The sequence below is a fragment of the Pongo pygmaeus genome, chromosome 19, assembly GCF_028885625.2.
Source record: "Pongo pygmaeus isolate AG05252 chromosome 19, NHGRI_mPonPyg2-v2.0_pri, whole genome shotgun sequence".
In the NCBI taxonomy this organism is placed as follows: domain Eukaryota; kingdom Metazoa; phylum Chordata; class Mammalia; order Primates; family Hominidae; genus Pongo; species Pongo pygmaeus.
Genome location: NC_072392.2, coordinates 70,534,964 through 70,547,769, shown reverse-complemented (window position 1 = coordinate 70,547,769; position 12,806 = coordinate 70,534,964). Strand labels below are relative to the sequence as shown.

The following is a 12,806-nucleotide window of genomic DNA, read 5'->3' as shown; positions in this document are numbered from 1 at the left end:
CAGCCTCCTGAGTAGCTGGAATTACAGGCACCCACCACCACGCCAAGCTAATTTTTTTGTAGTTTTAGTAGAGACGGGGTTTCATCATGTTGGCCAAGCTGGTCTCGAATTCCTGACCTCAAGTGATCCACTCACCTTGGCCTCTCAAAGTTCTGGGATTACAGGCATGAGTCACCTTGCCTGACCACTTACCATCTTTAAAATTTAGTTTTCTCTTTGTTAAAACAGAGACTAGATTAGGTGATTGCCAACTCTCTTCCAGCTCTTAAATTCCATGATTTTATGTAGAATTTAACCCAAATGTATGGGTTAAATTCACAAGGAGTTTGTTTTAGTGAAAGAAGCATTATGGAAGATGTCCAGCTATCAACACATGTGAGAGCACTTTACTGGGTACTGGATGAAAAGTTAGAGTTTAAACACACACCAACAGCCCAAAATGTTGGGCTGAAAATGAAAAACGGGTCATTCATAGACAGATAATTGTTATTGTTTTTTAATTCTTCACGAAAACATGTATAATCCTTGGTAACCATTTGTTTAAGTAATATAAATTACTGTCAACTTGGAAGCCCAGTTTGTCATCTTCATCTGTGATTTATACCAGACTATATAAACGACATGATGTCTTAGATCTAATAAGACATTTATCTTCATGAAGGAAACCACTGTGATCCTGAGTGACAGTTTACTTACCCTTATCACAGTAAACTCAACACCAAGTCCTTAATTTCTCCCAATGATCTGAAATCTGATGGATTCACCTAAAGCCAACACAAACTTGTTTAGAAATCCACCAGGTTCATGAAAGTGTGTGTTCTACTGTGGAATTCATTATTTGGCTCCAAAAACACAGACATGGTTATAAGTTTTTATGTTCTTCCACAGTATGTGCCTCTAAACACACATACATAATTTCCATTAGCTTTGACAGGAGTCATGTGCCTTTATTAAAGAAAAATATACCTTCTAGCTAACAACAAAGATCAAAGCAGTTGTCTGAAGAATAAAAAGAAAATGAGAAAAATGCTTGCTTGAATATATGTATGTATGCATATATGTTTATTTACAGACTTATTTATGGAAAGGGACTATATTGAGTCATTTTCATTATCTTCATATCATAGAATAAACAGGAACTAAAAACTCCAAATATGTTCACATAGCTTACATAGTTTTAAAAAAATACACATGAAGAAAGTTAACAAGCCTAACCCCATCAGTGAGAAGGAAGCAAATGGCTTGCTGTTTTTAAGTCATTAATTTTTTCAATCTACTAGGGTCCTATTGGTGCTAGAATACTATGTATTATTGGTGCTAGGGTACCAGTGACTGAACCTACATAGGTTTCTAACACTCCAAGTAAAGCAGCACTAAATTACGCACATTTTATTCCAAAGTTGTCAGCAAGATTCCATCTAAGATTTATCCTGATCAATGAGGTCATTTACCTCTAATCCCTACATCATTAATTCACATACCTCAGTAAACATTGTAAGAAGCCCAGGTTATTTACTCTGTGAAACAACATAATTTATACACTAAAATCAGGCCTTACCCCTGACTCACAATAATGGGGATCTCAAACTGGCTTACGAACATTTTTTATACTCACTGAGTATAAAGTCTATCAGTGGCCGGGCGTGGTGGCTCACGCCTGTAATCCTTGCACTTTGGGAGTCCGAGGCAGGTGGATCACGAGGTCGGGAGTTCGAGACCAGCCTGACCAACATGATGAAACCCTGTCTTTACTGAAAATACAAAAATTAGCCGGTCGTGTGGCATGTGCCTATAATCCCAGCTACTCAGGAGGCTGAGGCAAGAGGATCGCTTAAACCCGGGAGGCGGAGGTTGCAGTGGGCTGAGGTCATGCCACTGCACTCCAGCCTGGGCAACAGAGCTAGACTCCGTCTCAAATAAATAAATAAATAAATAAATAAATAAATACAATAAAGTCTATCGAGGGTGCTCTCATAGATTTAGAGGCGAAACTAACTTAATAAGTGGAAGTTCTAGGAATAGGATTTCAGTTCATTAAGAGGGGGTCTTTTTAATCAATTAGAGCTCTTTATAAGTACTTAATAATATGACCCTGAAAACGAAACAAAACGTGGAAAAAAATGAATATATCTACAATTGTAATTGGAGATTTTACACAGTCCTCTCAGGAGAGAAAAGAAAATCTAGGCATATAAAAGATTTAAAGAGTATTATTTATAAAAATAAAAAGAGTAAGAGTGTAATCAATGAATGTTTCTGGAGCACACATAGCACATAAGCAAAACCTGATCATTACAGCTAAAAAGGAAGTCTCATCAAAGTCCAAAGAATCAAAATAATATACACTGTGCTCTTAGATTATAATGTAATAAAATCAGAAGTCAATAATAAAAGAGTAGGTTTTAAAATTCTTGAAACTACAACAAAACAAACTAAAATAAAAACTAGAACATAAACACAAAAAATGCTTCTAAGTAGCATGTAAGTTAAAAAGGATATCATAAAGGAAATGATAAAACACTTAGAATAATTATAAATGAAATTTTGTGGGATGCAGTAAAAGCATTTAGAGGATAATTTTTAGCTGTGAACACATTTATTTTAAAAATCAACATTATATCCAGTGAAAAAAGCAATAAGGAGAATGAGTTGGAAAGCCCGTAAGAGTAGATGTCTACAGAGGAACAAACATCCACCTCAGCAGAACTCTTCAAAAAGCAATGGTTTTGAAATCTATTGGAACGCTAGTCCCTCATGTGGATTAGATGTGTCATCCTTGGTCAAGTAATTAATTTCTCTAAGCCTGAATACTTTACCTGTAAAATGGGTAAATGTCTTCATCTCTGAGCTGGTTTGAGAATTAAATGAGATAACCCATGGAAAGCACTTAGTAAAGCATAGTAAACACTCGATAAATGGTTCCTATTACTAGATGACTTTATCATCCCTTCCAACTCCCAGATTCCATGATACTAACTTTGGCACCATGAAATTTAAGACAAACTTGAACTCTGGCTACAATAATTTAATCAATAAATTAAACCTTCATTTTAATTTCAGAATACTAAAACAGTTTTATTTAAAATAGATTCATATCTAATGCTTTCTCCCCACTATTATAAAAATAAAACCCACAATGATCAACAAAATCTAGTCTATTATTATTCATAATCTTAAATCCAAAATTGACTTGTATTTCAGAACTAAAATGAAAACAGAGAAATGTCTTAAAAGTGCTAAAAATAGCACTGTAAAAAATGAGTTCTTTTTATTTCCAGAATATTCTCTATATTTTTAAATGTACTTTTCAGAAATGGCATGGAGTTGAAAATAGCTACTATTGGTACTTTAACATGTTTGCAGTTCCTTTTAAATCAACAAGTATGTAATAAAATCAATCAACAACAGTCTCTTCAGTTATTCATTACTACTCTTTTCCAATGATAATTACAGGTCTTTCCTTTTCCAGTTGTTTCTCATTTTGCTGAAGAATAAGAATCTTCTCTAACCTTCAACATCCTGATGCACAAAGAAGCTCTAAAATATTCTCACTTCTATCCAGATTTAATTGTTCAATATCCATTCACCCATTCTTTAATCAGAATGTAAACATATATAACAAATGATACATTATCATAGATTTTAGGTTTCTTCTAAAATAATTTTATTTTTTCTTTTTCTTCCAGAAGGAGTCACTATACCCTGCTTATAGAATGATCACTTTCCCCAATCCACTTTAAAAAATAATGTAGGTATGCAGGGATTCTTCATTATACTAACAAAGTAAGTTTATAAATACATTAAAATCCACTGTATATTTTGGACACTGAAAACAATCAGATCTTGAGCTTCGTAGTTGCCTGGCTCTTGTACTAAGTATGGTGGTCAGTGTTTCCTACTACATTTTTTTCCTTCCATATGGTAAAAACTATGCTTTTAGTTTAGAAATCTAAATGTTATTACTTGTTAGCAAGTTTTTGTTCCCGATGGTAGGGCTGTGCTCTTGTGGGTGTCTCTCTCTGCCTTCAAATTGTGGGCATTTACAAAGGAAAAGGAGAAGGAATTGTAATTAGGTGGCAACAGGCTCTTATTTTTATGCATGGGTTAGCCTGTAACTTTGGTTTTCATTTTTTGCTGTGTACCTGGCCAGGTTTCTATATTCTTCTAGCACTCTTTGTAGTTTTCACAAAGTCATGATCTAAACGCGATATGCAGCATGGTTACTGCCCCTCATCACTAAAGTTATGGGTGGATGGGCCCGACTGTGTATCCTTTTATAATGGCAAGTCTAGGATACTACTCTAGCTGACAGTGGAAGACAAAATATCTGAAATATTTTCACATTTTCTAATGAAGACAAAATTCGAAAAGCCTAAAATAACTGTCATTACAAAGAATGTTAAAGAGGAATATCTGGGAGGCCAAGGCAGGTGGATCACGAGGTCAGGAGATCGAGACCATCCTGGCTAACACGGTGAAACCCCGTCTCTACTAAAAATACAAAAAATTAGCCAGGCGCGGTGGCCGGCACCTATAGTCCCAGCTACTTGGGAGGCTGAGGCAGGAGAATGGCGTGAACCCAGGAGGCAGAGCTTGCAGTGAGCCGAGATCCTGCCACTGCACTCTAGCCTGGGTGACAGAGCGACACTCTGTCTCAAAAAAAAAACAATAAAAAATAAAGAGGAATATTTTTTCTTCATAAATAATTGACTTAGCTATCTATAAAGACACTAACTTTATATTTTTTTATTTGTCTACTTATTAATAGTTTTCCCAATGAGATGGTAAGCTCCATGAGGGCAGGGACTGTATCTGCTTTCTTACTGCATTTTTCACCTGCAGCTTAGCACAGTGTCTTGGTGTTACCTAGGAATCTTTAAACAAACATTTGTTTAAAAAAAAGTAGCATATCAAGTGTTACCATTCTCTATAATGGTAAAATCTAATTAAATAGGATATAGAGATTGTTAAAAATTTTGACACCTTTATAACTTTCTCTTTAATTTCACAGGAAATATATGTATCTTTAATTTTCAGGGGATGAAAATGAACATTTATTGTGCCTGTTATGCATTAGGCACTCAGGCACTGTGCTAGATTCAATGCTTTGCAGAAACTCACATTTAAACAGTATCACATCATCTTACAATCAAGTTTTTAACACAGAAATAGGTCTATTCCTACCTCTACCATTGACTATGTCACTTTGGGAATTCTTTTAATTTCATGCATAGAACTAAAAACAAAAGTTTATTAAGTAAGAATTTAATATTACTAATATAATTAACTCCTCCCTTATGAGGAACTGTTATGGAACAAAGTTTTGCACTTTGGAGTTTTCCAGATTTACCTCTTTCAACACAAACGTTTTTCCTAAATTTCAACTATTTTAATGAAAATATTTTTAAGCATAGTATTTTTATCTCTATGGTCTTAGCCAAAATGTTTGGAGTATGAATCTGCCAAAATGTTTGGAGTATGAATCTATTTTTTTGGATATCTCAGATAAGGATAGTGGTAAGGATAGTAGAGTGGTTAAGAGCAGAGGTTTTAGAACCAGACTATGTAGGTGTAAATCCTGGCACTACTACTTACTAGCTGTGTGATTTTAGATAAGTTAACTTCCCTGAGTATGTTTCCTTGTCTGTAAAATAAGGATAATCCTAATATCCACATTTTAGGGCAGTCTTGAGGATCAAATGATGACATATGCAGAGTGCTTACCATACAGATGATGCAAGGCAAATAGTAAGTGCTCAATAAATGCTGGCTTAAAAAGTTTTAATTTATTAAGGTACTGAGCACTTAGGTGAGCATGCACTCTTTTTTTCTATCATAGAAAATGACCCCAAACTGCTATTTAAAAAAATTATTCTTAGATAAATTTTATTTATAGATTTTGTTTTCTATATAAAGTTTTGTTCTTGTTTCTTACCTTAATCTTATTTGTTAATTGATGCCTTTATAGTACCCCTTCTTCTAATTTGAAGCTCTACTGTGGGCTGAGAAACCAAAACACTGTATTGGTTAGAAACTTGTAAGAAGATTCCTCAGCAAAGGGCCTCAGGGGTTCTTCCCAGAGCAAGGTACATAAGTCACATCTATTTCCACTTAGAGGCCTTTCTGGATTACTTATTGTGTTCTCAGTTGTGTTTGGGAAAGTTGGAAATACCAAATAAGTGACCTAAGGATTAATGAGGCATTATTGTTCTAATTCTGTCAAGCATTAGATTAATCAAAAACAAATGAAAAGTTGATTTCTTCCTGTTTTGCACTGTTAATTTTCTACAATTATTAATCAGCTACCAATGTAATTATTAAACTTTCAATCCAAACAATGTTTTTAGTGTAATACCTAAATCAATACACAGATCCTATATTACAAACCCCATTTTAAAACTTGGGTATTACTAATTGTGCTATTATACAAAGCCCAAGCAAAATAAAATGTTTCTGTGTGATTCAACCCCCAGTTCTTATGTGGAGGTTATCAAGTCAGTGAAAGGGAAAAAAAAAACATGAATTGTCAAAAGGGCTAAATGAAATAACAATCAATGGATAAAGCAAAAAGAGAAAGTAAAACAGAAATTATAAGCTCTTGAAATCTAAATAAAAAGAAATGGAAAGATTGCAGACTAACAAAGAAAAGTAAGGAATAATTTACCAACTTTATTCCCAATCCCTAAGCGAATAATGTGTTTCCAATTTAATGTTCAATTTAGTAACACCTCTACCTTTTTAACCCTACTGGGAAGGCATGAGAGAGACTCTGATAAGAAAACCATGCACATCCATGATGATGAAACCTTCTGCTCAGGTGGCCACATGCCAGAAGAGGCACAGCGGATCCCCACACTTGGGAAATCTAGGCTTGAGCCAGAAACTGGTAGCCATCAGGCCAAAATATTTATATTTTATGTCTTATCTTAAAAATTCATGTATATTTTGCATTTCACTATGTTATACACTGTGGAATTCTGAATATAAAAATAATGTTTCTAACAATTGAATTATTTAACTCCTCTCATTCCCAAATATTCAAGTAAAATTGATGCTCTAGGAAGATTCACACTGTGGTTCTTGTGGCTTTCCCTTCCTCTTGAGCAATACAAATATGGTCAGGGGTATGTGAGAAGTACAGGTGAAATGGTATCTTATTATATACTATGATGAGCTCAAGGGTCTCAAATGATCCACAGAAAATTAATAATCCAACAATCATTAAATAAAAGCTTCAATTCTCATGTAAATCAGTGAAGCTAAAAAATCCAAAAGAATGGTATAAACTAGGCCCTGAAATCTTAAAATGCCCTCCTAGCTATTGAGCTACAGTTTTTATAAAAAGATCAATAATGATGTCTTCCTGTTCCAATATGGAATTAGTGTCTCCCTAAGTACATTAACTTCAGAAGTATTGAATTACCAGGGAGGATCAGCACCACAGTGAAACAAATAGTTGTTCTTTGCAAACTAGTGATTACCAGTACAGAAAACCCACCAAAGGCTGCTGGATACAAAAACGACAAAAGGCAAAGATGTCAGGTCAAAAGATAATGAAGTATGGTGGTCACCCAAAATCCAGAAGGATAACACTCACCCTCATCCTGATAATCTGACAAAAAGGGTGCATCGGATGTGAGGGACAGGCCAAGAGTCCCACTGTGATTATCATCAGAGCTGTCCTGTCCAATGTCTCCCCCTGAGGGAAAAAAAGAGAGAAAATAAGGTCAACCTTTGGGCATCCTTATAAAAGGATACATCCTTATAAAAGGATACATCCTTATAAAAGGATCTATGTATGATCTCTTCCAGTATTTGAAAAAAAATGTATCTTTTACTGGATGATGAACATGGCCACTATCCATTAACATATAGGAAACAGTTAAATAGGTTCAAGAACTGACTTACCTGGATGAAAAATTTTCCACTCAAGTAACTCTCTCACTAAAACTTAGGAACTGTTAGCTTATAGTGGGAATACCTCTTGCCACCAGAAAGAAATTTCTCTATCATACTTAAAATAAAAACATAGCTATATAAATTTATATTCAGCCAGGCACGGTGGGTCACACCTGTAATCCTAGCACTTTGGGAGGCCCAGGCAGGCGGATCACCTGAGGGCAGGAGTTCAAGATCAGCCTGGCCAATATGGTGAAACCCTGTCTCCACTAAAAATACAAAAATTAGCAGGGCGTGGTGGTGGGCACCTGTAATTCCAGCTACTGGGGAGGCTAGGGCAGGAGAATCGCTTGAACCCGGGAGGTGGAGGTTGCAGTGAGCCAAGATTGCACAATTGCACTCCGGCCTGGGTGACAAGAGTGAGACTCCATCTTAAAAAAAAAAAGAATTTAATTTATATTCATATATACTATGTCTCCAATAATTACAACCTTTACCCTGCATGCCTCTATTTCAAATGAAACACGACTGACCCAAAGGTTTAACCCTCTATACATAATATAATATAGCAAGGTCAATAGTCTTTCTCTGAAAAGTAAGAGAAGTATTATAAAAATAGAGAAAACCTAGTCTTTGCTGGACTGTATTCCTATTTGTTCTGCAATGTTAACAAAGTTCTTTCTTTGTAATGCTAGTTTACAGCCTAGGCAACCGACCTCTTAGGAATTCTAAAAGCCCTAAGAAGATAATATTTGTTCTGTAAAATGGCTTTGATAAAAGGTAATGTATATACAATACTGAATTATGCAATTAATGCTAATCTCTTTTGTGTGTTTTCAATATACATTGGATTGTATTCTGTAGAAGTGGCTGATGTTATTATGATACTTTAAAAGGTTCAGACAGAAGATGTTAGCTCATTCAGAAACCGGAAGAAAAGGCTCTGTATTGCAAATGGCTTTCCTTAAAATCCCCCAAATAGAGGTGCAGTCTGCTAATAAAAGGACACTGACAGCTGCTTATTTCATTTCACAAACATGAAAATAGGATTTTCAACTGAATTTAATATTATCTCAAATACTAATTTCCAAAGGAAATCACCAATGCTAATCTCAGTAAATACTGTAGTGTTTTGGCCTTGGATTTCAACTAGGGAGCTGTGAAACCAAACAACCTACATAGAATCTGTATTGCCTCACTTTAAAGGTTTATTTCCTACAATTAAACTAGAAAGCCAGGGAGGTTATAAAATGATAAAAAGAGAATGGCTGTAGCCTTCTCTTTCCATAAATTAGATGATCATATCTAGACTCTTCTTCAAATGCTGTACGGTAGGTAGATGTCCATAACTGAGTTGAACACCTACAAATATAGGACTTTAGAAATAAACTATAAAGTTTATTATGGAAAAGAGAAATAAAAATTATAGAAAACTCACACAATAGTCATTGGCCAAAGCCGGAAGAAATACTCTCCTTTATTAGTTTACTTATCAGTATACAAAGTTTATAGCTATGCTTAAAGCACCACTGTGTAATTTCCATAATAACCAGAAAAATTCTCAAATACTGGACTGAGGATTAAAATGCTCAAATTTTACATCACTGGAAGTCCACTAAAATTATATTATCAACACAATCTAAATGGACTGCCTGGCTAGTAACCTGAAAGTGAGCTGCAAGGTTAAATGGAATTTTTATTTTAAGCCAAATAAAAATCCTTAAAAATAAAAAAAGTACTGGAATTGCCAAGCAAAATTTAACTTTTGTAGGATATACTGAACATCATGTATAAACTTATTCTGGACTCAAAGTTCTCTGCTTGCTTCAAAAATGTGGTAAATCCACCATTAAAGAAAAAGAACCTAGCCAGGCGCAGTGGCTCACACCTATAATCCCAGCACTTTGGGAGGCCAAGGCAGGTGGATGGCTTGAGCCTAGGAGTTCAAGACCAGCCTGGGCAACATGATGATACCCCATCTCTACAAAAAGTAGAAAAATTAGCCAGGCATGGTGGCTTGTGCCTGTGGTCCCAGCTACTTGAGAGGCTGAGATGGGGGGGATTGTTTGAGCCAAGGAGGTAAAAGCTGCAGTGAGCCATGACTGTGCCACTGCACTCCAACCTAGACAACAGAGTGAGCCCTGTCTCAAAAAAAAAAAAAAAAAAAGAAAAAGAAAAGAAAAGAAAGAAAAGAAAAAAGAAAAAAAGTCATGCTCACATTCTTAGCATTTTAAAAAACATGCAGATCAGGAAGGGCTTTTTTTTTTTTTAGTAAACTTTTTATTTTGGAATAATTTTATATTTATGTAAGTGTTGCAAAGATAGTACAGAGTTCCTACATACCCTTCACCCAGTTTCCCCCAATGTCAGCTTCTTACATAATTGAGGTCTATCTGCCAAAACCAATAAATTAACATTGGTATATTGCTATTAACTAAACTACAGACTCTATTTGGATTTCACAAGTTTTCCATTAATGTACTTTTTCTGTTTTGGGATCCAATCCAGGGTATCACATTGCCTTCACAGTCTCAGTTTTTAAAGTCTTACCCAAAACACCTGCGTGGATTTGGCACTTGCTTTCCTAACTTCAGATGGAAAAGTCACTTCCACGTGATTCCTATGGTTTCTGAGTATAGTCACCCAAGGTGTGCTTTCAATAGCCACCCCTGATGTCAAACATGAGACACTTCCTCTGTAAAGTACACAATCACATAGATATACAACTCAATGCAGCAAAACAGAGCCTAGGTCAGCAGTACAAATGGTTGTGGTGCCGGAACATTTAGAAATAAGCTTTACACCCAAGTGCAATTAGTTCCTGATGATGGAGATGTTGTTATAAGTGTTTTTAGTGTCATATCAAGTGACCCAGTTCCCTTGGGCACACACAGAAACAAGGCTATAATACCATATAAATAGACACTCCCACGTAATTGAAATGATTACAACTACTGAGGATGCATGGGTGAAAAGTTTTATAGAAGAACAGCAATTATTGTGGTCATTTTGGATTTGTTTAAGTTTAAGAACATCATTTTTCTATAAAACATAACCGCACGTGTTCTCTGGATTTGTCTATAGCTCTGACAATCGCAGTTCCAAATGGCCACAACTGTAGTCCAGTGGGATCAGACATAAATGATCACAAACTATAGTGACAGACATTTCCACTCAGCAGCTCTACAATTAGGGCTTAGAACTCCATCTGCTTAGAGTGGCTTTCTCACAAGCAAGACCCCTTGCCACTGGAGACACACTTCCCCACTGCAACTCCCTCAGAATCAATATATTTCTATACAGATATATATTCTAACACACCATATCTCCATTAATCACATCCACTACCTTCAGTCCTTTCTCTTTGTATTTCTAAACAAGATCTAGTGGAACTATATCAAGGGTTCACCTGCTATTAGCAGGTAATTTGCTCCTGTAGCCTAAGTGTCATAAGAATTGGGCGTTAGATACATTCCTTGGTATATTCAATGGCAGGTTCTCCACCATGCACATGCTGAGGGGCCCATAAGCGGGATGATTTCTCTATTCTTCTTTTCTGAGAGTCAAACTCAATTTCATTCATGCTCCACAGAGTGATAAGTTGTGAATTTCTGAGGGTTGGAGCAGAAAGATAAAGCAGCTTTGTGTCAGGTGTAAGGTAATTATTTCCTAGGGTTTCTGTGCTATTTGTTTTTATTCCCTGTGTTTTCATTAACAGTTAATGAGTTTTCCCCCTTAATTCTGAAACAATAGTCTTGGCCACTAGAAGTTGGCTTTTTCTGCCACAGATTCAACCAGCTGTTGCTGCTCCATAAACTTTATGGAGAAATGAATTAAACTGCTAAAACTTTCATTTACTAATTCAATTCCAAATAAAACAGGGAGAAAAATGAATCATGATGATGTTCCCCTTGTAACTATTTTAGTTCACGGCAAATCCGTTTAGTCCTGAATTTGCAGATACTATTTTGAGACAAGAACAGGCCATAATGACAGTTTTACCAGAGAAATGAGAAAGAAATTTAAAAAGACAGAAAATGGTTTAAGCATTAAAAAAAGTGAGAAAATAACAAATAACAGAAAACATATATGTTTGCTTATTCAATATGTAAAGTCTCGTTTTTTTATGTTAGTCTACATCATCATCTTTTCTCTTCAAATTAATTGTGAGCTATATTATAAAGACTCTATTAATATATGCAGCCAACTGTTTATATGGCGTGGTTAAAAAGTAGGGTTTGCAGCTGGGCGTGGTGGCTCATGCCTGTAATCCCAGCACTTTGGGAGGCCGAGGCAGGCAGATCACCTGAGTTTGGGGTTCGAGACCAGCCTGACCAATATGGAAAACCCTGTCTCTACCAAAAATACAAAAAAATTAGCCGGGAGTGGTGGTGCATGCCTGTAATCCCAGCTACTTGGGAGACTGAGGCAGGAGAATCGCTTGAACCCAGGAGGCAGAGGTTGCAGTGAGCCGAGATTGTGCCATTGCACTCCAGCCTGGGCAACAAGAGCGAAACTCGGTCTCAAAAACAAACAAAAAAGAACAACAACAACAACAAAAAAACACTAGGGTTTGCTATTACTTCACCAAGTATCTCTGGATTATATAAGGAAATTTAGATTAATTTAAAATTGAAAAATTTTAAATTATTGTTGTTGTTGGAAGGAAACACACGACTTCCTATTCTATTTAATATTTAAGATCCCATAAGAAATACAGCTCCTTCTTTAAACTAATAAATTCTCACTAAAATGCTATAAATAAAACTCCCTGATCCAAGTCCAGTTAGTTTTCATGCTTGATAGCTTTAATATTGCCACATTTTCATGGGCCAATTTAATAGTAATACAGCTCCCAAAGCTGAACTATAGTAATATTAGCAAAACTGCAGCTTATTGTTCCTTAT

General features: G+C 35.6%; 1 protein-coding gene across 6 annotated transcripts in view; it reads right to left on the bottom strand.

Annotated features, from left to right (window-relative positions):
* The window catches only part of SKAP1 (src kinase associated phosphoprotein 1), a 307,330-nt gene that overhangs the window by 206,068 nt on the left and 88,456 nt on the right, over positions 1-12,806 (bottom strand). For all 6 annotated transcript variants that reach the window (XM_054456001.2, XM_054456000.2, XM_054456002.2 and 3 more), the window contains one exon: positions 7,598-7,699. In XM_054456001.2, coding sequence (XP_054311976.1) covers positions 7,598-7,699 — 102 coding nt within the window. The remainder of the gene's footprint in view (positions 1-7,597; positions 7,700-12,806) is intronic.